The 25,437-nt window shown below is 39.5% G+C and overlaps 1 protein-coding gene across 1 annotated transcript in view; it reads right to left on the reverse strand.

Annotated features, from left to right (window-relative positions):
• LOC140194139 (histone deacetylase 2-like) overlaps window positions 1-25,437 on the reverse strand; it is a 68,257-nt gene that overhangs the window by 2,252 nt on the left and 40,568 nt on the right. The window contains exons 6-13 of the mRNA XM_072251617.1: window positions 23,014-23,155; window positions 20,163-20,255; window positions 19,936-20,044; window positions 19,670-19,810; window positions 18,501-18,609; window positions 11,911-12,041; window positions 9,011-9,163; window positions 3,716-3,773 (exon numbers count right to left, since the gene is read on the reverse strand). Of these exons, the coding sequence (XP_072107718.1) occupies window positions 3,716-3,773; window positions 9,011-9,163; window positions 11,911-12,041; window positions 18,501-18,609; window positions 19,670-19,810; window positions 19,936-20,044; window positions 20,163-20,255; window positions 23,014-23,155 (936 nt within the window). The remainder of the gene's footprint in view (window positions 1-3,715; window positions 3,774-9,010; window positions 9,164-11,910; window positions 12,042-18,500; window positions 18,610-19,669; window positions 19,811-19,935; window positions 20,045-20,162; window positions 20,256-23,013; window positions 23,156-25,437) is intronic.

The raw sequence follows: 25,437 nt of genomic DNA on the forward strand, positions 1-25,437 counted from the left end.
TCAGGTGGAAGTCAACAGGCTGTAGCAGCTAGCTACAAACTGGTGTCAAGCACAGGGTCCTCCATAATTTTGGAGGACTGTAAAGCTTTATGGAAAGCATTGCAGCCAGAGTTCCTTCCCTGCCCTTCAGTCGCCCAATGGCAAGCTATTGCAGCATAGGAGGAAATGCAACGCTACCAAGCAGACCAATCACAGTGATGTGGTCTGCGTCGCTGCGACGCGTAGTTACATTATGGGAGAGGTGCGTGTTAGGCTACGGCATAGGGTTCGCGTAGAGTACAGTGTAGTATAAATCAGCCTTTATTCAGACCAAACATCAGAATGGGGAAGAAATGTAAGTGGGATCGAAGTGACTTTGACTGTGGAATGATTATTGGTGCCAAACGGGGTGGTTTGAGTTTCTCAGAAATTGCTGATCTCCTGGGATTTTCACACACAACAGTCTCTAGAGTTTATAGAGCTGAAAAATAAAAAGCATCCAGTGAGTGGCAGGTCTCTGGGCAAAAACGCCTTGTTGATAAGAGAGATCAGAGAATGGCTAGACTGATTCAAGCTGACAGGAAAGTGACAGCAACTCAAATAACCGTGTGTTACAACAGTGGTGTGCAAAAAGCATTTTTGAACACACATGTCCAATCCTGAATGGGCAACAGAAGCAGACGGCCATGAACATACATTTAGTGGCCACTTTATTAAGTGCAGGACCTATGTGCTTTGTGTCCTTCTTCAGAAATTTTGCAAGTAAACAGAACCCACAGAGCTGTACAACTCTGAATAATAAAGCATCAACTCATTCCTCAAGAACCTTATTTGTTCCTCTTTGCCTGTATCTGCTGTGCATCTCCTTTTTCCTAAGCAGGGTGTCAATATCTCTCAAAAATCAAGGTTTTAGTCATAAGAAATGCAAGAGAACACTCAAGAAGGAAATCAGCAGGGGTAAAACAAGGCACGAGGTTGCTGTAGCAGACAAGGTGAAGAAGAATCCTAAGGGCTTCTCAGATATATTAAAAGCAGAAAGATAGCAAGGGACAAAATTAGTCCACTGGAAAATCAATGTGTGAAGCCGAAAGATACGGGATAGATCTCAAATTGATTTTTTGAAACTGTATTTACTTAGAAGGTCACAGAGTCTACAGAAGTGAGGCAAAGCAGCAGCGAGGTCATGGACCCTATACAGATTAGAGAGATGTTTACTGTCTAGAGGCAAATTAGGGTGGATAAATCCCCAGACCTGACAAGATGTTCCCTCAGACCCTGAGAGAGGCTAGAGCAGAAATTGCAGGGGCCCTAGCAGAGATATTAAAAACATCCTTAGCTACGGGTGAAGTGCTGGAGAATAGCTTATGTTGTTTGAGAAAGGCTCTAAGAGTAAGCCAAGAAATTATAGGCTGGTGAGCCTGACATCAGTAGTGGGAAAGTTCTTGAAAGGTATTCTAAGGGACTGGATATTCAAATATTTGGACATACAGGGTCCAATTAGGGATAGTCAAAATTGGCATTGTGCATGGTAGGTCGTGCCTAACCAATCATACAGTTGAGGAAGTTACCAGGAAAGTTGATAAAGGCAAGGCAGTAGATGTTGTCCACATGGACTTTAGCAAGGCATCTGACAATATCCCACATGGGACGCTGGTCAAGAAGATTCGGTCGTTTGGCATTCAAGATTAGGTAGAAACTTGGATTAGATGTTGGCTTTGAGGAAGAAGTCAGAGAGCGGTAGTAGAGGGTTGCCTGTCTGACTGGAGGCTTGTGACTAGTGGTGTGCCACAGGGATCAATCCTGTGTACTTTGTTGTTTGTCATCTCTATCAATGATCTGGATGATACTGGCTTTAACTGGATCAGCAAATTTGCGGATGACACCAGGGTTGGGGGGGGGGATGTAGCGGATAGCGAGGAAAACTATCAAAACTTGCAGTGGGAGCTGAACCAGCAGAAAAAAAATAGGCTGAAAAATACAGATGGAATTTGATGCGGACAAGCTCGAGGTGTTGCACTTAGGTAGGACCAACCAGGGTATGTAGGTCTTAGACAGTAAATGATAGAGCACTTGAAGAGCGTGGTAGAACAAAGAGAACTGGAAATACATATCCATAATTCATGGAAAGTGGTGTCGCAGGTCGGTAGGGTCGTAAAGAAAGCTTTTGGCTTAATGACCTTCATAAAACAATGTGCTGGGGAAAGGACCTGAGAATTTATGTTATAATTGCATAAGACAAGGGTGAGGCCTAATTTGGAGTACTGTGTGTAGTTCTGATAGAAGAAAGATGTCAATAAGATTAAAAGGGTACAGAGAAAATTTACAAGGATGTTGCCAGGATTTGAGAGTCATAGGGAAAGGTTTATTAGGTTAGGAGTTTATTCCCCAGAATGTAGGAGATTTTACAGAGGTATACCTCGTTATGAGGGGTATAGATCGGGGTAAATTCAAACAGACTTTTTGCACTCAGGTTGGGTGAGACTACAACTAGAGGTCATGGATTAAGGATGAAAGGTAAAATGCTTAAGGGGAATATGAGGAGGAACTTCTTCACTCAAGAGTGGTGGGAATGTGGAATAAGCTGCCACCATAAGTGGTGGATGTGGGTTTGATTTCAACACTTCAGAATCTGGATAAGTACATGGATGCGAGGGTTAATGAGAGCTGTGGTCCGGATGAAGGTCAATGGGACTAGGCAGATTAATAGTTTGGCATATACTAGATGGGGCAAAGGGCCTGTTTCTGTTATAGTTTTCTATGACTAACTGGCAAAGAAGCAGCAGACTAATGCTCAGCCAGACACTGTTCTTTCACAATGTAAAAAAAATACAACATCTAGTGGAGGACAATGAAGAGGTCAGAAGCTGGAAGCCCTGGAACAGCTACCTCCTGCAGTTTCAGCACTCATATTAGTTTGTGGCTTCAACTTCAAAAACAATGAAGACATTTAAAATTAACTTCCAATTATTCAAAAGTAGTCAGATGAAGTACCAAGCATACAGCACCTGGGTCTCAATTAAATTCAACAAAACAGCTTAGTCCCTTTGCTTTTCACTTGAGTCATGTTATTTCCAATGAGTGTTGTTAATGTAACGTTCCGATATATTGGCTCGTGAATGTCTAGGGGAAATCCCGCCCAGCACCTGCTTCAACAGTCCCCTCAGGGTCAATCGTCGCCCGAATCAATCACAAACATCAATCATCAGCCAACACACCCAGTAAATTTTTACACATACACTTTATAGATATTACTAATTCTAGGGCATTAATATACATTTGATACAGAGAGGAAAGTAATGGGAAAAAAAAGGCGCCAACACTTATCAAAGTCCAAGTTCTTCGCGCGCTACCGTTGGAGCTCAAATTCGACGTCAGACGACCCCCCGAATTCTGTCGACCCACGGCTCGGGACGACCTGAAGTGATCGACCGGAGCCTCTCCGCACGTCCGCCGTCCTCCTCGTCTCTCCTCCTGACTCCCCGCCAAAACTCAGTCCACAGTCATATCATACAGCATGGCATCCGAAAACAAAACGATACATAACCACCCATTGGCTAATAGCACCCTCTTATCACCCTCTAAACCACAATAAGCTGCTAGCGCAAACTCTGCAGCGTTAAAACACAACAAAGCCGCATTCCACAGATTACCATAACAAAATCGCCATTTTAAATGTAACAAAAGAAAGACCCCGTACATTAATTTCAAATAATATGCACACAGCAATCTAACTTACCCCTTTGCATCAGTTATGTCTGTATTGCTATCTTTAGATATGTCTTCCTCTTTGGTATCTGAAAACAGTTCAAACATTATTAGATCCTGCAGAAACTTATAGAGATGAAATTTAAGTATGCCCCTGATGGTATGTGGTTCTTGCAACTACTTGCAGTCTCCAAAGTGCTATCAAATAATTGTTTTCATAAAAAAAGACATTTTATTGCAAAGGAATTACAGTTCTCAATCTGTATGAAAACTAAATGCTGCCATTTTCCTTCACAGCATAAATCGATTGAGAAAACTTTCTTCAGCTAATAGGTAATTAATAAATTGTAATTCAAATGATTTACACTTCAAAGGGAAGAGATGATTTACCTCATAAGCATAAAGCATAAAGATTATCACAAAAGCAAAAGAAATCTACTCCTAATATCTTTGGATATCCTAGAGTGTAACATAGAATCACAACATTGTTACAGTTTATGACAGGAATTTGGCCCATCATTTCTTTGATGGCCCTCTATCTGTACCACATTCTAGTTCCAAGTAGCAGCACTTCCTCTGTTGCCTTGCAATTTTCTCTCCAGCACGCATGTATCCAGTTCCCTCAAAGATCAGACAAGATGGGCCGAATTCCTCTCATATAACCTGATCATCATCTCATATTCCAATTTATGTTACATAAAACAAGTGCCCCTTACACCAGTTTTACTTCTCTTCCTCTTTATCTTAAACCTGTACTTCTAATTCTCAAACACTTTACCTGAGGGAACACTCACTTATTATATACTCTCATTATTCTATCAAATCTTCCTTCAGCCTTCCTTTCTCCAAAGGAAATCACCCCAGCCTGTCTAATTTATCTTTGTAACTGTGGATCTCCATCTCAAGAAACATTCCTATAGATCTTTACTGAATCTTCTCCATTGTGTTTAGACCATTAAGACATAGGAGCAGAATCAGGTCATTTGGCCCTTCAAGTCTGCTCTATCATTTCATCATGGCTGATTTATTCTTCTTCATAACCCCATTCCCCTGCCTTCTCCCCATAAACTTTGTTGCCTTACTAATTAAAAACCTATCAACCTCCGCTTTAAACCTATCCAATGACCTGGTCCCCACAGCCACCTGTAGCAATGAATTCCACATATTCACCACTGCCTGGCTAAAGAAATTCCTCATTATCTCTGTTCTAAAGGGAGTCTTTCTACTCTGAGGTTGTGCCCACTGGTCCTTGACACCCCCCCCCCCCACTATCAGAAACATCCTCTCCGTGTCCACTTATCTAGGCCTTTCGATGGAGATCTTCACATCCTTTCTATAATGTGGTGAGCAGAAAAACATAATTCTCCAGTTGAAGCTCAACCAGTGTTTTATAAAGATTCAGGAGAATTTCGCTGCACTCTCATTCTTTGTCTCTATTGATAATATTTGAAGAACAGCATGCCTAATGAATTCTTGGGACTGGATAAGATCAGTCATTTAATAATGTGTGCAATTTCTAGACAATCACTATTCATTTAGGTACTTGTCTACTTGAGAATTTTCAGAAATATATCTTCAGCTTCCCTGGGCGTTAGTGAGCTGATAGTCTCCTTTAGTAGTGTTATCTGAGGAACAAACGTTATCAAGACATTTTCGAGAAACATCCAAGGATATACCTTGTATCAAAAGAAAAGGCCAGTAGGCAGAGGAGGTGGGGTACCTCTGTTGGTAAAAAATGAAATAAAATCCTTAGAAAGAGGTGACACGGTATCAGAAGATGTAGAATCCTGTTGGGTAGAGTTAAGAAGCTGCAAGGATAAACAGACTCTGATGGCAGTTGTACACAGGCCTCCAAATAGTAGTCATGATGTGGGTATCAATTGCAACGGGAGATAGAAAAGGCATGTAAAAAGGGCAATGTTATGATAGTCATGGGGGTTTTTAAATATGCAGGTAGATTGAGAAAATCACGTTGGTGCTGGATCTCAAGAAAAGGAATTTGTAGAATACTTACAAGATGGCTTTTTAGAGCAGCTTGTGGTTGAGCCCTCTAGGGGAAAGGCAATTCCGGAAAGGGTGTTGTGAAATGAACCAGATTTGATTAGGGAGCCTAAGGTAAAGGAACCCTTGGGAGACAGTGATAATAATATTATAGAATTCACCCTGCAGCTTGAGAGGGAGAAGATAAAGTCAAATGTATCAGTATTACAGTGGAGTAAAGGGAACGACAGAGGCATGAGAGAGGAGCTGACCAAAGTTGATTGGAAGGGGACACTAGAAGGGATGATGGCAGAACAACATGGCTGTAGTTTCTGGGTTCAATTCGGATAAATACATCTCCAAAATGAGTAAGTATTCTAAAGCAAGGATGAGGCAACCATGGCTGACAAGGGAAGTCAAAGACAGCATGAAAGCAAAAGAAAGGGCAAATTATAGAGGATTGAGAAGCTTTTAAAAACCAACAGAAGGCAACTAAAAAAGCCATCAGGAGAAAAAAGATGAAATATGAAGGGAAGCTAGCCAATAATATAAAAGAGGATACAAAAACTACTTTCAAATATATAAGAGCAAATTAAGCTGACAGTGGATACTGGAACTACTGGAAAATGACACTGGAGAGGTAGTAATGGGGGAACAATAAAATGGCAGAGGAAGTTAATGTATTTTGTGTCAGTCTTCACTATAGAAAGCACTAGCAGTATGCCAGAAATTCAAGAGTGTCAGTGGGCAAAAGTCAGAAGGGCAAAGGGACTTGGGAATCCTGTGCAGGACATCTTAAAGGTTAACTTGCAGGTTGAGTCATTGGTGAGGAAGGCAAATGCAATATTCGCATTCATTTCAAGACGACTAGAATATAAGAGCAAGGATGTAATGCTGAGGCTTTATAAGGCACTGGTCAGACTGCACTTGGAGTATTCTGAGCAGTTTGGGCCCCTTATCTAAGAAAAGATGTGCTGGCATTGGAGAGGGTCCAGAGAATGTTTAACACAACAAAAATGATTCCGTTTACAAAAATGATTCTGGGAATGAAAGGGTTAACGTATGAGAAGCATTTTAATGGCTCTGGGCCTGTACTTGCTGAAGTTTAGAAGATTGAGGATGGGATGGGGGAAGCTCATTGAAAGCTACTGAATATTGAAAGTTCTGGATAGAGCAGACACAAGGGGGATGTTTCCTGTAGCGGGTGAGTCTAGGACCAGAGGGCACAGCCTCAGACTAGAGGGTCGTCCATTTAGAATAGAGATGAGGAGGAATTTCTTCAGCCAGAGGGTAATGAATCTGTGGAATTTATTGCCACTGAAGGCTGTGGAGGAAAACACATTGAGTATATTCAAAGTGGAGGCTGATAGGTTCTTGATTAGTCAGAGCATCAAAGGTTACATGGAAAAGGAAGGAGAATGGGGTAATAAGTCAGCCATGATAGAATGGTGGAACAGACTCAATGGGTAGAATTTCTTAATTCTGCTTTTATGTCTTATAATCTTATGATTAAAACCTGTGCTTCGAAGTATTAGTAAAAGACGCAAGAGATTGGAGATGCTAGAATCTCTCCTGCCAAATAATAGCCATGTCTCCTCTATGCCCTCACTCCTGATTCAAGATTCCAACCTGAAATACCAACGACTACCTTCCTTCACAGATACAGATACTCCTCAACCTGCTGAGTTCCTCCAGCTGATTGTCACTTTTTAACATCCACATGAGGAAACAGGGAAGATTTAGGTTTATCACTAATGTTGTGAACTTGATAGGCTGAGTGGCCTACCATAGTCCTATGGAAATTAACAAGTATGGAAAGTAACCACAGCGGTAATGCATCCATTTTGCTTGATATTACAGATCGAACCAGCCTCTGCCTTTTCACTCGCCCACACTTATTTTATAAATAGATATTAAAAACTAAAATCAATTCTGACAACAAATCATGATAATTAGAGCACAAATGGCAATTCAGCAATAATGCTTACACAATCTAAGTAACTGGATCAATATTTTCCAATTTCAGTTACCTACACCTTCTTTGTATCTTTTACCTTCTTTCTTTTCTAGTAATTGTCTGTCGCCCATTTGAACAGACCTAATAGTCCAGATTAAGTCTGTTGGGGGGGGGGGGGGAGGGGAGAGGGCAGCAATACAATGAGCAACTGGCACAGATGGCCTTCCAACGCTCAACACCATCTTAACTTAAGATCCACAAATGTAGGAGCAGAATTAGGCCATTCTGCCCGATAATTCTCCTCTGCTATTCCAATTTGGGTCATTAATCATCCCTCTCAACCCTATTCTCCTGCCTTTTCCCCGTCACCTTTGATAACCTTACTAATCAAGAACCCATCAACCTCTGCTTTAAACATATCCAATGACTTGGCCTCCACAGGCACCTGTGGCAATAAATTTCACAGAATCATCACCCTCTAGGTAAAGAAATTCCTCATCACTGTTATAAAGTGATGTTCTGAGTCCTAGACTTCTCCACTATAGGAAATATCCCCTCTGCATCCACTCTAAGCCTTTCAATATTCTGTATGTTTTAATTAGATTCCCCTCATTCTTCCAAACTCCAGCAAGTACAGGCCCAGAGCTCCTCATACATTAACTCCTTCATTCGCAAGATCATTTTCGTGAACCTCGTTTGGATCCTCTCCAATGCCAGCACATCCTTTCTTAGCTAAGGAGCCCAAAATTGCTCAAAATACTCCAAGTACAGTCTTGACCAGTGCCTTATAAAACCTCAGTATTACATCTTTACTCTTATGTTCTAGGTCTCTTGAAATTAATGTTAACATTGCATTATGCCACAGGTCAGGTATCAAAGCAACTGACCCCACACTTTACTGCTGGGCTCATCAATGATTCCAGAAGTAACTCCAAAAAGCAGAGAAGACTGCATGCATTTCATATCCAGCCTTCTATTTACTTAAATAGTTTATCACCCTTAATTTAAACATTCCCTGGCTTTCTCCTTGTAATTAAATTTTCAGCATTTTTATTTTACTTCATATTAATATTTTAACTAATTTGTAGTAGGTTCATAGATTTTTAAAACCTGATTACACAATTATTAGTTATATAATTAATAAAAATCATTTAAACAGCCTTTAATAGATAAATTAACAGAGTGAAATATGGCTGTGTCAGCAGATAGAGGCCAGAACTGTCCTGTGGTGGGACCCCAAACTTCACTGCCTGAGGCTTGGTCTTACCGTATACTTCTGTCTTGCGGTCTTTGAGCTCATGGAAAGTCTGAACATGTAGGCATTGAGGGAAAAACCTACATATATTTGAATTCTACACATTTGGGTTGCTTTTATGTTTGAGTACTCACCTAGTTTTCCCTCTTCTGGTTCTTTCTTTTCCTCAATTCTCGCTCGTTTAGTACATTTCTTGTTGTGTGTAATATTTCTCCGGCCTCCTTCTCCTTCATCTTCAGAGTCAGAAAATTCATCATCACGTGCTATTCGCTTATCAGATGCTCGGACTGCAATTGAACAAAAAGGATCAACTGCCCCAGTTCTATATCAATATATTTTTAGTATCCTTTCAAATAAACATTTAAATATATACATGCAAAAGAAAAACCTTTTATCGCACTCCTTTTACAAATCCAAAGCACTTTTTCTACACTTCAAATTATTCAGTAAACAATCATTTTTAATAAAGTTCACTTCAACTTGTTCCAATCATACAATTTGCATGTAAAATCTTCCGATGTTCTCTCATAGTCTGTCATTGTAGGAAACTACATCTTACTGCCAGTTAAGTAGTACTTTAATAATTAAAACAATTAAACATTTAAAATAAAAGGCACTTGTATATATAAGTAACCCAAATTCTTCAGCGCAACCAATGCAAGTGTTACTGTATGTTTATAGATAGATATACTTTATTGATCCCGAGGGAAATTGGGTTTCGTTACAGCCGCACCAACCAAGAATAGAGCATAAATATAGCAATACAAAAACCACAAACAATCAAACAACAAAATGCAAACTATGCCAGATGGAAAATAAGTCCAGGACCAGCCTATTGGCTCAGGGTGTCTGACCCTCCACGGGAGGAGCTGCAAAGTTCGACGGCCACAGGCAGCAACAACCTCCCGTGACGCCCAGTGTTGTACCTCGGTGGAATATGGCCGAAGTCCAAAAAGTTCAATATCCGGGCTACAAACATGTTCCTCGATCGTAATATGACCCGGATTGCACCATCTGTTGTTAACCAGAACAGTAAGCACCCAACTCCGTTACGCTTACCGCTCTCAGTGCACTTCCGGTCAGCCCGAACGGTCTGGAAGCCGTCCATGGAGAAGTTTTGATCGGGTATGTCCTCGTGCAGCCCCGTTCCAGTGAAACACATAACACTGCACTCCCGAAATGTTCTCTGACTCCTGGCTAGCGCCGTGAACTCATCCATTTTATTACCCACCGAACTCCTCTTCTCCATAAGTCTCTGTTGTCTCGACCCAGTCCTCTTTCCTCGCCTTTGTGATTAGCATAATTTACCCTCGGTCAAATAATTTATGAATTTGTACATCTCACCCCAAATAAGATATTCCTCTCCATAGATGCTGCTCAACTTTATGAGTTCCTCTAGTATATCCTCTCGATGCTGAGTTCCTCTAGCATCTGCAGAATTTCTTGTGTTTATACTAGGGTGTGTCGCTGGTTTCAAAATTGTTAAATCTAAGAACTAAGCCGCTTGTCTATCTTTCATAGATTTATGTCACATTTTATACTCTAAGTCTTCGTTCTTGTAATACTTATTCTTTAACAAAAAACGAATGGAAAAAAAAATAGGACCTTAAATAACTTTTCCGTTCTGTACTCCAGTTGGTTAACATTTCAGGCCAAACCTTTCAATCAAAACCTTTCCGGTGTGTAATACTCAGTACACAGCCACATGAAGCATTTTATTTTGGGGAAAATACTGTTTTCTTTTCAGCATCTAAAAGCTGAAAAGCAGTAATCAAATTCCTAATACATTAAACCAAAGTATACCTTTCACTCCTGGATACCTCATGTACATTGTAAGCACTGTTGCAGTATTCACAAGTTTTACATAGAAACATAGAAAATAGGTGCAGGAGTAGGCCATTCGGCCCTTCGAGCCTGCACCGCCATTTATTATGATCATGGTTGATCATCCAACTCAGAACCCCGCCCCAGCCTTCCCTCCATACCCCCTGATCCCCGTAGCCACAAGGGCCATATCTAACTCCCTCTTAAATATAGCCAATGAACTGGCCTCAACTGTTTCCTGTGGCAGAGAATTCCACAGATTCACCACTCTCTGTGTGAAGAAGTTTTTCCTAATCTCGGTCCTAAAAGGCTTCCCCTTTATCCTCAAACCGTGACCCCTTGTTCTGGACTTCCCCAACATCGGGAACAATCTTCCTGCATCTAGCCTGTCCAATCCCTTTAGGATTTTATACGTTTCAATCAGATCCCCCCTCAATCTTCTAAATTCCAACGAGTACAAGCCCAGTTCATCCAGTCTTTCTTCATATGAAAGTCCTGCCATCCCAGGAATCAATCTGGTGAACCTTCTTTGTACTCCCTCTATGGCAAGGATGTCTTTCCTTCTAGAAGCCTGTACACTTCTAGAAGCCAAACAACAGCATACAATAGTTGTATACATGTACCACATACAATAGTTGTATACATGTACCACAACTTGTATGAACAGGAACTGGAAAACAGAATATTCCTGGGTGATGGAGATCTCTTGGGAAAACACTTTTCCTTCTGCACATTCAACCTGAAGGTGGTTGCACTTTCAACAATTCAGGTTCCTCGCTACAGCAGACCGCCTTTTCATGTCCATCGCTTTGAAGGATAACTCCACTTCAAAGGAATTTAAAAAGAAATCTTTTTCTTGCATGCCCATCTTGGATTTTTTTTATCTGGTTATGATTCTCTGGACACTTATGATATGATCATCAGGGCCTGTCTTCTACCCATCTGAGATATTTATCAGAAGTGATACCTGTGTAGGGCCCTTTGCATTGTCAATGATCCCTCCCATCTGTCCTATAATCTCTTCGACCCCCTACCATCAGGCAGGATGTACTGTGGCCTAGGACAAGAACTGTTAGGATGGGAATCAGCTTCTTCCACCGCCCCCACGCCCCCACACCACCCTGGGCATGAGACTACTGAACTCTCTGCCACCAATCAGGTCTCATCACAAATGAACACAATTGTAAAACGTAGGCAGACTACTACTAACTTGAAATTCGTTTGTCAGGATCTCCCTCCTCTTCTTCACCACTATTTTCCTGAATAGCATCTTCGGGGATTGCCTGCATTTGGACACCAGGAGCATGTGGTAGCATGCGTAGATTTTCAAATAAACGCAGTCTGTGAAAAGACAAATTACACAAATACTAAATTACTTCAAGAATAACTGAACAATTTTAAAGGCAACAGAAATAACTACCATTTAATATTGTGGCAGCCATAGAAAAGAAACAAGATAGTTATGGAAAAGGGATAAGGTTGACCCTCAAATTAATGTATTAAATTGGGGGTAAATCTTTTAAAAAAGATTTAGTAAGAGTTTGTGGTCAACATGTTCCAGTAAGGTTGAAAGGTAAAAATGGCAAGATTAGGTAATCTTGAATGATAAAGGATATGGATCAGAAATTAAAGGAAAGACGACAGGTATAAGCAACTGAAATTGAGCAAGGGTCTTGAGAAATAGAGAGTGAAAGAGAACTCAGGGAATAAATTAAGAGGGTGAAAAAGGCTCATGAGATATCCTTTGCAAATAAAATTACTCTCTAAATATTATCAGCAGCATGAGTGCAATTAGAGAAAGAGTAAAGCCAGAGGACTTGGGGCAAGGTCTTAAGTGAATACCTTTCATCTCTCTTCATTAAGGAGAGGGACCTTAAACACAGTGAGTTCAGGGAGGTCCTGTCTGCAGTATTAAGATGGGGGAGATGATAGATATCACGTAAAACATAAAAGTTGATAAATTCCCAGGATGTATGAAATCTATCATAGGATACCATTGGAGAAAGCTTGGGCCCCAGCAGAGATTTCCACTTTATGTTAATCATTGATGATATATCACAATACCATAGAACAATACAGCACAGTATGGACCCTTTGGCTCATGATGTTGCGCCACCCTTTTAATTTACTCTATGATCACTAAATTCTTTCCCTCTAACCCAATCCATAACCCTCTTACCACATGCCTACCCGAGAGTCTCTTAAATGTCCCTAATATACTTGCCACTCTCAGTACAGGTGGAAGAGCAGAGAATGAATTATTTTTTGCCTATATTGAATTCAGAGTGTAATTAGATCAACTAAAACATCACAGTATAATCTAAACTGATAATCAATAAGTAATTGGTGAGCAAGAACAGTGAAGGACACCTTCAACTAATCTTCTGAAATAGACTGATGGGATTTGATCAGTTTTCTGTTTACAGGATATATCTGGCTTAATTTCAAGTAAATGTCAATATTATTGACCTACTGTTGTACCTTGGATGGACTGAGCAAAATATTAAGTTCTATAGACTATCCTCAATCATTTCTTCATATGTAGTGAATGGAACTGGGTAAAATCAAAGCTCTTACAGCCTGAGCCAAATCATCCATATGACACATCTGGTAGATGATCACAACTACTTCAAGTGCCTCATCGATGCACAGAGTGAAAACTCAAGAAATGCTGAAAATCCAGAGTAACACATCCAACACTGGAGGAACTTGACAGGTCAGGCAGCAACTTTGGAACGAAATAAACAGTAGACCTTTTGGGCTAAGTCCCTTCATCACAACTGAAAAGGAAGGGAGAAGTCAGAATAGGTAGATGGGGCAGGTTGCCAAGATTGAAGCTGGTAGATAGATCTGGGATGAGTACATTTTATTTGACACACAAGATGTCTTGTAACATGATGATGGATGTCCTCATTATAAAAATTGCACTTTTCCACCTTGAGTTATGCTGGGCACTTGTATGACAGTTACTGGCAGACCTGCTTTTGAAAGGAAGAATGATGAGGATAACATCACTTAATTTTAACCTTAGAAATAATTTGCTCGCCATCTGTTATGGATCAGTTCTGGCAACAATGTCCCTCAGTATGTGAGCAACTTAGTTATCAGTCATGAACAAAGAAGTCTATTCCAACCACCCATCCAGTGCATTCTGCCCTGAACTATTCTCAGTGTTTCTTACAAGTAGCGTTCAACATGGGAAAGTACGGATTCACAAATGGAACCAGCGTACTGGAGCCAGTACTCTGGTTCCCCCCACCCCCACACAGGGTTAGTAAATTGGGAGCCTGCACGATGGGAGCACACTGAAACCTGCAGGCTGCCCTCAGCACACCCTCAGACTGCATTGATCATTTACGTAAATAACATATATCGCTATGCTATAACGTACATACAACAAGCAAAGGCAACCTTTAATCTTTAATCAGCAGTGGCTTTTTTAGCCATATTTCACCTGATGCTCAAGTAACGTTACCTTGAGTCAACAATAAAAAAATGCAATTATTTGCAAGGGAAAGGACACACCAAGGGATTATGAAGTCACAACAATTCTGAGCTCACAGCAGCAGTTTGTTGGTTGAATGGATTTTGAGATGCTCTCCCAATTTATACACAGGCTCTAACTGCTCAGGACATGGATTTGCAAGACCAAACTGACTTGAATGCACTTTGCTAAATCCATCCAGGTCGTCCACCTAGTTTCATTATGTTTTGACACAACTGAGAGGCCTGCAAGAGCATTTCAAAATGCAGTCAAGACCCAAGTAAACTGTTGTGGCTCCAGAGTCACATATTAGCCAGATCAATTTTGGCTGGCAGATCTCTGGGAAGTTTTATGATCACAATTACTGACTACAACTCTTAAAAAAAAATGTTTATTCAAATAATCATATCTTAGTTCCCAGATGCCATAGTGGGATGTGAAGTTATTCTTCCAGACATTTATTCTGTCTTCTTGAATTACCAATCCAGTAACTAATACATTATTTTACCAACGCCTAGGTGGAGGAGCATTTAGTCATAGAGTGATAGAAAAGTACAGCACAGCAACAGGCCCTTCAGCCCATCTAGTCTGTGGCGAACCATTTAAACTGCCTAATCCCATCGACCTTCATCGGGACCATTTCCCTCTATACCTCAACCATCCATATACCTTCCAAACTTCTCTTAAACGTTGAAATTGGACCTGCAAGCACCACTTGTACTGGCAGTTCATCCTGCACTCTCATGACACTCTCAGTGAAGAAGTTTCCCTCATGCTCCCCTTAAACCTCTCATCTTTCACCCTCAACCTATGACCTCTGGTTGTAGTCCCACCCAACTTCAGTGGAAAAAGCCTGCTTGCATTTACCCTGTCTATATCCCTCATAATTTTGTTTCTTACCTTCAGAGCTTTATCAATTATGGCTACCTCTTCAGCTGACATGTCCCTAAACTCTGGAAATCCTTCTATAATTCTTTCAATTTCTCTGACCTTCATTCTTAAAAATCTACGTTGATCAAAACTCCAATTAAAATATTAAAGATACAACATGACGTCTTTGATGCCCCTTTCGGTCTGCTTTACAATTAATTAACTATTTATAAAGTGCAGACACTACTCATTTGAAGGGAAGACGCAGAAAACTTAGACACAGCTGCCTTCCACAAACAGAATATTTTTTAAAAAATTGAGCGGGGATTAAATAGGGACAGCACAGTGGTGTAGCTAGCTGAGTGGCTGACATTCAGAGCCAGAAAGACAGCTTCAATCCTGACCTCAGTCAATGTTTATGTGGAGTTTGCATGTTCTCTCTACCATGACATGTAGGTCCTGAAAACAGAATACTGGGAGTTAGGAAGGAAGCTGAGAAGCAGGATCTGAAGGGTAGTAATCTCGGGATTGCCACCTGTGTCACGCAACAGCGAGGACAGGAATAAAATGAGGTGGTGGATAAATGTGTGGCTGAAGAATTGGAGCAGGGGAAAGGGATTCAGATTTCTGGATCATTGGGACCACTTCTGAGGCAGGTGTGACATGTACAAAAGGGACAGGTTCACTTGAATCCGAGGGGGACCAATATCCTTGCAGGTAGGTTTGCTAGAGCAGTTGGGAGTGGCTTAAACTAATAAGGTAGGGGGATGGGAACCAGTATGATAGAACTGAGGATGAGCCAGCAGGTTTAAAGTATATGACGTAATGCAATAATGTAATGTAAGGAAGGACAAGCCAATGACAGAGCAAAGATAAGTGCATGCAGAATAAAGAGTTAAGATGTACCACAGAGGCAAAATTCATAAGGGCAAAGAATGCAAGACTGAAGGTGCTATATTTAGATGCACGTAGCATTATGAATAAGGTGGACGAACTCGTAGCACAATTAGGAGAACGTGCAAAGGAGCTGGCAGATGGAATAGTGTCACGAATGTGTTGAGGTTGGAGAGGGTTCAAAGGACAAAGGGCCTCCCCTCCCACCTAGGGCACCAAAGTTAACCCCACTTCCCTACTTTTCAATAGTACTATGTGGATTTCTTTTTATACTAATCTGAGAGAAAAGTGAGCTTATCTTAACATCTCATCTCATTAGACAATTCGCACAGTTCAGACAGTCCAGCAGTCTTACGGTAATGCATCGAAGTGTCAGCCATTTGGGCAAGTCAATTCTGTTAACTCAACTTTTCAGTACTGACACATTACAAGACCTTTAACAATATTCCCAAGGAAAAATACTTGAAATGGTGCTCATTTAATATTTAAAGGTTTAAAGATAGAAGTCATATACTGAAAGACAAGTAGGGAGATGAAAGCTGTTAAAATGCTGATGTGTTCAGTGTGAACATGTTTCTCCAGAGAATGGAATCAATAAACAGTTCATTAATGAACAAACACAATGTCTGCTGTAATCACAAAAGTTCAGCACCAGGGACTGAGTCAGAAGCTCAGTGAAGTTCTGCTCATACTTGTAAACAGAGATAGCAGAAACACCAGCATTTATCCCATCAGGTTTTGGATTAGAATGTGCATACTCAGTCACGCAAAGTCAAGTAAGAATGACCAGTAGCTTGCTAATTGCAGAGTAGAAAAAAATGAAGTGTTCATTAATTTGTATTGTGCAAAGGCAAGTCTCTGAAGCAACATTAGACATAATGATTAACACCCAAGTGTGCCTCAGCAACTATCTTTTCAATTCGCTTGGCAAATATTCAAATTTCTAGCTTGGACCAAGAAGAATTAACAGACTGATTATGCAAAATTTTATTTTTGACTATTCAAGCACGTAAGTTACTCATGGTACCTGGGTATTCAAGGGGATTTCTACAGCAAAACATAAATGGAGAAAAATTACTTTTAGATACACAAGGCTTAACTTCCTCCCACTTTACCAAAGTAATTCAGGAAATTTGCTTGCATTATTTAAAAAAAAAGATATTTAAAATTGGTGTTATACTAATGCAATTTTTGCACTACTTATTCAACAATTTAATATACATTCATACTATAATTCAGATTTTTCCCCTCTATTATTATGTATTGCATTGTACTGCTGCCACAAAGTTAACAAATTTCATAACATTTGCCGGTGGTATTGTAAGGGGTTTCTTTTTTTATGTCACTGTGTAGTCTAATTAGAATGACTTCTCTGTTATGTTATAATTGAAAGGGCTTCTTTGTTATGTTAACCGCTGAGAAAGTCCTTCCCGCTAGCAGTTTGTTTTGGATTATCTATCGATAACAGGACAAATGAACCAACTGCGATAGTTGTTATGCTTTGGTGTGTCTGTAAGATATTGTATGCGCGGGGTTTTGGGGGAGAAGGCGGGAGAGAGAGGCAGAGGATGGACCAGGTGTTGTGAGTCTGCTAACGGGGTCGGACCCCGAGCGGGGCGTTCGGCGAGGAGAGGAGACGGAGACGGACTCGTGTGGAGCATCTGGTCGACCACCGTTGTTGGTCCCAGGCGGCCGGTCGAGGTGGTCCGAGGGGTCGCAGGGTGAAGAAGAAGGGTCCTGAGCTCCAACTGTTTGTGCACGAAGAGACTGAACTTTGATAAGTGTGGCACCTTTTATTTTCCTTTTATATTTTATTCTCTATTAATTATATAGTTCCAGTAATATCTATAAACTGTAAATCATTTAATCGTATCTGGTGTATTGTCTGTTATTTGGGCGGGGTGGGGTACATCACACAGCATCCACACAAACTGATTACCCAGTTTGACGGGGCCGAGGGCTGTCTCCCTAGACGACAGCGAGCCGAGCGATCCTGAGGCTGGCTGGGAGGGCTACAGTATGAAACCTGATTCTGATTTAAAGTTGTTTATTGAGACATAAATTGATAAAACAGTAAATGAAGTGAAAGAAGTAATGATAGATTCAGAAATCTAAATACCTCCTAAATCTGAAATACCATTGTCCCAGGCAATGCAAAAATACACTGTCGATTTGCAAATTAATTGGATATATCTAAGTTAAGACCTACCAATATCTGCTTCTCATTTTATGGTGTCTATTATCAGAAGCTTTTTACATTAACTAGTACTAGATCAAGAGATTGCTGTATCATGACAGTGCATTACCTTGCACACTTAGAAATTTTAATTTCACAGCATGCATAGCTGTGGCTTGAAGGGCTCCTTGCCCAAAAAATTAGCTGATCTAAAAGCTTGGAGGGTTTAGGTGCCAAGGAGGTGGATAGTATAATCTGAAGAACGGAGATGTGACGAGCTTCAGAAATAGCTTTCACCTAAAGTCAATACGGCCAACACTGGAATTCAGGATTCATCCCTTGTGCTTCTGACCTACTGTAAGATTACAATACTTACTTAATTTTTTCCATATATTCCAGTGTGTTCTGGTTCATCATATTGGAAGGACTGATGTGTAGCTTGAAGTCTGGCCCAAAGTACTCAAAATAGTCATTATATGGTAATTCTAATTTAGAAAAATAAGAATACAAGTTTTAGATTATGAGAGCAACTAAAATACATGACAACATTACTAATGTAATATTAATGTGATTATTTATAACAAGGGTAAAGAAGGAATTCTTTTGTACTGCAGGAATATAACTGAGGATCAAATAAGCTGTGCTAAATTTGATTTGAAAAACAGGAGAAATATTGTGAATAGTAGAAATCTGAATTGACAATAGAAAATGCTAGATACGCTGAGCAAGTCATAGAGCATTGTGAAGCAAGGCATGGAGATGACATTTTAAGTTGCTTACATTACATTAACTCAAAAGTGACTAAGAGCGACAAAAACATTTAGTCTCTAAGGGATATAAAAGCAGAAGAAAATGTGAAAAATATTCACAAAGATGACTTACTTACTTATTGAGATACAGCGTGGAATATGCCTTTCTGGTTCTTCGAGCCACGTCATCAAGCAATCCCCAAGTTAATCCGAGTCTAATCATGGGACAATTTTAAATGACCAATTAACCTACCAACGGGTACACCTTTGGACTGTGGGAGGAAACTGGAGCACCCGGAAGAAACCGACATGGTCATGGGGAGAACAGGCAGCAGTGGGAATTGAACCCGGTTGTCTGTACTATAAAGCATTGTGCGAGCCTCTACACTACTGTGCCGCCCCAGATGTCAGAATTGAGAGGTTATTAATAAAGAATAGATGGTCTTAGGTTCTTATCTCTACAAACAAAATTAGAACATTAATCTAATAAAACTTTTAAATTATGAAGGGCATCAACAGTATTTGCACTTCTGAGAAAGTCTAAGATTAAGTGCCAATAAATTGAGAATATATTTAAATTTTATCCTGCAGACAAAAATGTATTATTTTCTGATTAAACTAGCTTTATTTCCAGAATGGATACTTCAAGCTATGCAAGTTTTGTACCAATTTTCCTTATGTGTTCAATATCATCAGGGATCCTACTGAAATCATTAAGTAAACAAGTAAGCTTTTTGCTTCAAGTTCACAAGCTCAGAGTTAGGACTAATAAAATTCTTTTGTGTGCAATAATTACCATTTGGGATTTCTGTATCCAGTGCTACAGCAGTCTCATATGTCCAACACCGAGCCACATTGCGGATTGTATATCCTCCTCCTCCAAGCATCAGGAGGGGCAAGTTGAAAGTCTTCATGAATTCCACACACTTAGCATGACCTATTGCAACGAAGAGTAATAATCTAAAATGGTGTCCTCTAAAAACCATTAAGAGCATGCTGTGTTTTTCAATAATGAAGGCATGCATGAGAATTCATTACAACATATGGTAAATGTGCACATACCCTTTAGTGTGAGATTGAAACATCCAAGTCTATCTCCTGACAATGAATCAGCTCCACACTGTAGTACAACAGCACTGGGCTGGTACATTTCCATAACCTTAGTCAAAATCTGCATTAAAAAGTAGAACAAGTCAGCTCTTTATACTAAATAGTACAATTTATAATGCATGATCAATCACAGAAAAGTTAAATACCTACAAAGATAGAAGAATATTCAAGAAACTTACTGGCTTAAATATCTGTTCATAAGATTCATCATCAATTCCATCTCGTAATGGGAAGTTAACAGCATAATATTTACCTTTGCCTGCCCCTATGTCCTATTGGTAAAAGACAGACAAAATCTGAAATCAGTCATAATTTGGGACAGAATCATTACTGATGCAATTCCATCACTTTTCATGCACAAAACATCTGTATATCAAAACATTATCTTCAGATTATATTCATCTATTTATATTGTCATAATGTTTCCTTGACTATTTTGACTCTGGATCATGGCAACTCCAAACATATCTTACATCTCTTTATAACTTTTCTGTTAATTGTTAGGTTTGACTCAATAAATTTCTTAATAAATTTTTGACACAAGTCACGAAAGAGGCAATCAAGTCAAGAGATGTTCATTGCTGCAAAAACATTGCTATACTATCTTTTTTCTTTACATTCTTTAAGGATTGCAGTTTGAATAATAAAAAGTTTAGGTAGCAGAGTAGATTGTTTCAGGTTTTGAATGCAAACTCAAAACACTTCCAAACCACCTGGATGTATGCATCCTTACACAATCTAACGGATTTTTTTTTAAACTACAGATGCCACTGCAGTACTGTCTCACCATATGGCAGATAGTGGCACCACAACATAATCTGCTGAGCCATCGTGCGAGTCTGCGGATTGTAACAGAATTGTTGTGATCACTACGATACCTGGCTAAAACCCAGGTCAAGACTTCAAAGTCACACAGAGCTAAGGGAAAGGCTTTCACATACAAAAATCATAGCTTAGTGGGTAATGTGTTTTTTAAATTAACTATTCTGCATTTCTTTTGATTTCTTTGAGTTTCAGTTTACCATGCCAGATCATGCTGGAATTAGCATTGCTGGACATTGCTGGACAGCCTCCCTGTCCACACTATCCTCTAACAAAATGGATGGAAGGCTGAATTCAACCCTGCATCCTTATGTCCTCCTGAAAAAACAAAGCTCACTGCTAGCAATCTCCTGATTTTAAGAGTCTCTGATAAAAACAAATTAAACAGTTTAAAATACTTCATAAAGGGCTAAATACAAAGTCCTCTACAATACACAGTCTACTGAAACAATTAAATCTGAGATACTGTACCTTTTACTTCACTAATAGTGGCTTTCTTTTCACCATTGTTAGCCATACTCTCAACCTCATCTGTCCATCTCCTTGTATTTCTCAAACAGTTTGAGGGTAGTACTTTCATTTTTCCCTCTTCTTCCACTCTAACAGTATCCATATTCATTAGACCAGCCTCCATAATTTACACCATCTTGAAAATGCTGACACTACTAGAAACAACTCCCTTTCATCATTCTATAGCCCATTCTCTCTGCAACTATCTGGGTCACTGTTCTATTTCTACTGAAGCCTACTCTCCATGTAACACAGGAGGCGCAACAACTGCTCCTTTACCTCCTCCCTTCCCACCACTGAAAGATTCAAATATATCTTTGAGTGATTCGGCAATTCACTTGCACTTCTTCCAACTTAATTTGATACCCAGATGCAATCTCCTCTCCAACATAGAAACCCACATGACCGCTATGCAAGACACCTAGGTTCAAGCTGTAGAGTAACCCTGAGCTTTGAAGTGCCTGTCACTTTAATTCTCTATCCCAATCTGACCTTCCTGATGTCCTACACCGTTCTAATGAATCTCAATGCAAATTTGAGGAACATCATATCATCTTTGATTATTTATTATTTATTGAGACACAGTGTGGAATAGGCTCTTCCAACCATTCAAGCAGTGCCACCCAGCAAACCTTGATTTAACTCTAGCCACCCTTCGCCAAACTGAGGCTGAGGCCAAGGACCTGCTCTGGGCTTCATGACTGTGGGCCTGCTCTGAGCTACATGTCTCAGGACACACTTTCATTCTAAATGCTATTTGCTTACTTTTATTGTTTGCACAATTTGTTTTTTTTTTCCCTCTCTGCACACTGGGTGTTGGTTGGTCTTTTTTACTAATGGATTTGTTTAGGTTTTGTTTCGTGACTGCCTGTAAGGAGACGAATCTCAAGGTTGTATAGTGTATACATACTTTGATAATAAATGTACATTGAACTTTGAATTAATCACTGAACAATTTACAATGACCAATTAACCTACGAACCAAAACGTCTTTGGACTGTGGAAGAAAACCGCAGCACCTGGGGAATACCCATGCGTTACATGGGGAGAACCTGCAGACTTCTTAGAGACGACATCAAAATTGAACTCCAACCTCCAACGTCCGGAGCAATAATACTGTTTCACTAACCACTATGCTACTGTGGCTTTCATAAGGACACGTTAAAAACATCAGGATTTCACAATGAATTCAAGAATTTCAGATAACTACCCTTTCCAGTTTGTGTTTAGGTTTGTTCTGATGAAATGTCATTAACAGTAACACTAACTGCATTCTTCTCTCCAGTCAATCCAGTATTTATTTTTAGATTTCCATAACTCCAGTGTTTTCCAGTCTACAGCCCCAACACTGCTTATTTCCTTTTCCTCCGCCTTCAGTCTTTTCCTTCCATGTACATCTCCTCCAGATAAATCTATAATCATTCATTATCCTCTCACAGTTGGTACCAACTACTTCTGAGTTACTCAAACTGTCATGTTCTGTGCCCTATCACAGGCATTTCTCTTTGCTGTCTTCAACTCTTCCTTCTCTACAACTTAAAACAGGTAGTTTCTAACTTTACATCAGTTCAGATTTAAGGCCCAAAGTATCACCTTTGACTACTTCTCCACACTTACTGCCCAACCTGTTGTCAACCTGTAGGAGTTCCTGATTTTACTTCAGATTTTCAGTATCTGTTGTTTTTGTTTTGTACTTACCCGAAGATCCCCTGTGCCAGGGAAATATTCACCATACTTATGGAATGATACAGTCATTACACGATCTGTTGTATAAAAGGCCTCTTCCACCCCATCTCCATGGTGGATATCTATGTCAATATACAAAACTCTTTGATGGTATCTGCAGAAAGAGAAAATACATCCTGTTATGAAAAAAAGGTGCTCACATGGAACATCGTGATCCAATTAATTTGTAGCCATTTCAAAGAGATTCTTCAGTATCCATCTTTACAGTATCCATGCACAGAAGTGTCCCAAGGTTCTCAATGGATCAAACAAAAATGATCCAAACATAAGTTAGAATAAATAACCATAACCACAAGAGATTCTGCAGATGCTCGAAATCCAGAACAACACACACACAAAATGTTGAAAGAACTCAGCACATCAGGCAGCATCTGTGGAGTTGACATTTTGGGCCGAGAGTCTTGGATCATGGCCCCAAACATTGACCGTTTATTCCCCTTTGTAGATGCTGCCTGACCTGTTGAGGACAAATAACCAAATGCTTGGTCAAAGATTAGCATTTAAATTATTTTAAAACTGCATTAAATGAAGAAAGCAAAGCAGAAATATTATTAAATTTTTTGAGGAAAGTTGAAGATTGTGCCTTGATAATCGAATACTAGGTTCTAAAGGTGGAACTATTAAATTTTAGATTAACTAACAGGCCAAAATTGTGTTTCTGTTTAATGAAGAGCTAATACAGGCCAGCAATTATAATGAATTGACCCTCATGAGAGTTCAGACTTAGGAAGCCAGAACTGTACAGTAGAGTTAGGGAAACTGACTTGGACTGTTTTAGGTTAATCAAGTCCGCAAGTAACAAAGACATGAATGAGGATGAGCTGAGGCAGAAGTAATATCAGGCAATATTGCAAAGGTGGAAATAAAGATCAGATTCTGCAGAAGCTGGAAATCCAGAAAAACACAGGCAAAATGCTAGAGGAACTCAGCAGGTCAGGCAGCATCTATGGGAAGGAATAAACTGTTAATGTTCTGCGTCTAGACCCTTAATTGGGACCGGAAAGGAAGGGAGAAGTTGTCAAAAATAGGGTGGAAATATGTGTCATTTGACACATTGTTAATCTATCAGGATTCTTATACTGGAAAACAGCACAATAGTGTAAAACCTTTCTTGTAATTCTTCTCAAGACTTTTTTTTTATTAATAGCATTGAATAAGTTATTGTTATAGATATATGTAGACCAAACTGCCAAGTCAAGAATAAAAACATTAATGATTTGCTGTTGGAATAGGATAGAATTTCTATTTTTGCTTCAAATGTGGCTTCAGCGTTAAATTGTTAGAATATCTTGTGGGTGAAATTTAAGCTTCAGTAAGAGACAAAATACACAGAAGCAGTTCAGCAACTTGCTATACCCCTAATTGTTTTCCCGTCCATTGAAATCAATGGAAAGCATGAAGGGATTGGGGCTGAGAAGGAAATGGATCAGCCATGATGAAATGGTGGAGCAGATGCTTTGGGCCAACTGGCCTAATTCTTATGGTTTTATACAAGAGTTTTAAACATCTACTAGTCCATTCTACATATAATTCAATCCCCATCTCACCTGGTGCCCTTTCTTTCTTCTTTAATGGAAATTTATATCTAATTGGTCAATAGGTAGGAAACTAGCATTTCCTTCTGATTTTATTGTCTTTATTGATAATATTTGTTAATCTTTCATATGGTTGATTTCATTGAACAGCTGAATTGGGCTTTTACAAAATTGCAAAGGGAGGGGGCGTGGACTGCAGCAAGGTATTGATATGCTAAGGTGAATCCTGAGGTGAGGAGGTTGTGCTATTAACAGAGACTGAGCTAATTACCCTACATTCACTGGAGTTTCGAAGTGGAGCATGGTATTTTTGAAAATACTATAAAATAAAGATTGATGGAATAGATAAGAGGTTGCTTCTTCTGGCTGGAGAATCTAGAATTAAAGGGCATGATAATTAGAAAAGAGGGAGAAAAGGAGATAAAATTTCTAATGTGTGGGTTGGATATTATCTATTCTCTACAAGCGCAGATGCATTACTAACTTTAATTATGAATAACAAGACATTGGTTGGGGAAATAATTGATACAAGTGAACATTTTGGGACAAATGATCATAATATGATGCTATTTACAGACTCATTGTTGAACACTTAGGAAAATTAGACAAAACGAGACAGAAATAGAGGAAACTTTTATAATGACGAAAAGCAAGCTGCCCAAAGTGAAACAAAAAAGATCGACTCCAAGGAAACCAATATTGGAATAGCTTTAAAAAGACTGAAAAGATATAGGACAAATATACACCATCAAATTCAGCCTGATAAATAATGATGCTACAAAAAATATTAAGAGAACATATAGAATCAATCTTTTCTTAATCACTCATTTCTACATTGACA

Source organism: Mobula birostris, chromosome 2 (genome assembly GCF_030028105.1).
Source record: "Mobula birostris isolate sMobBir1 chromosome 2, sMobBir1.hap1, whole genome shotgun sequence".
In the NCBI taxonomy this organism is placed as follows: domain Eukaryota; kingdom Metazoa; phylum Chordata; class Chondrichthyes; order Myliobatiformes; family Myliobatidae; genus Mobula; species Mobula birostris.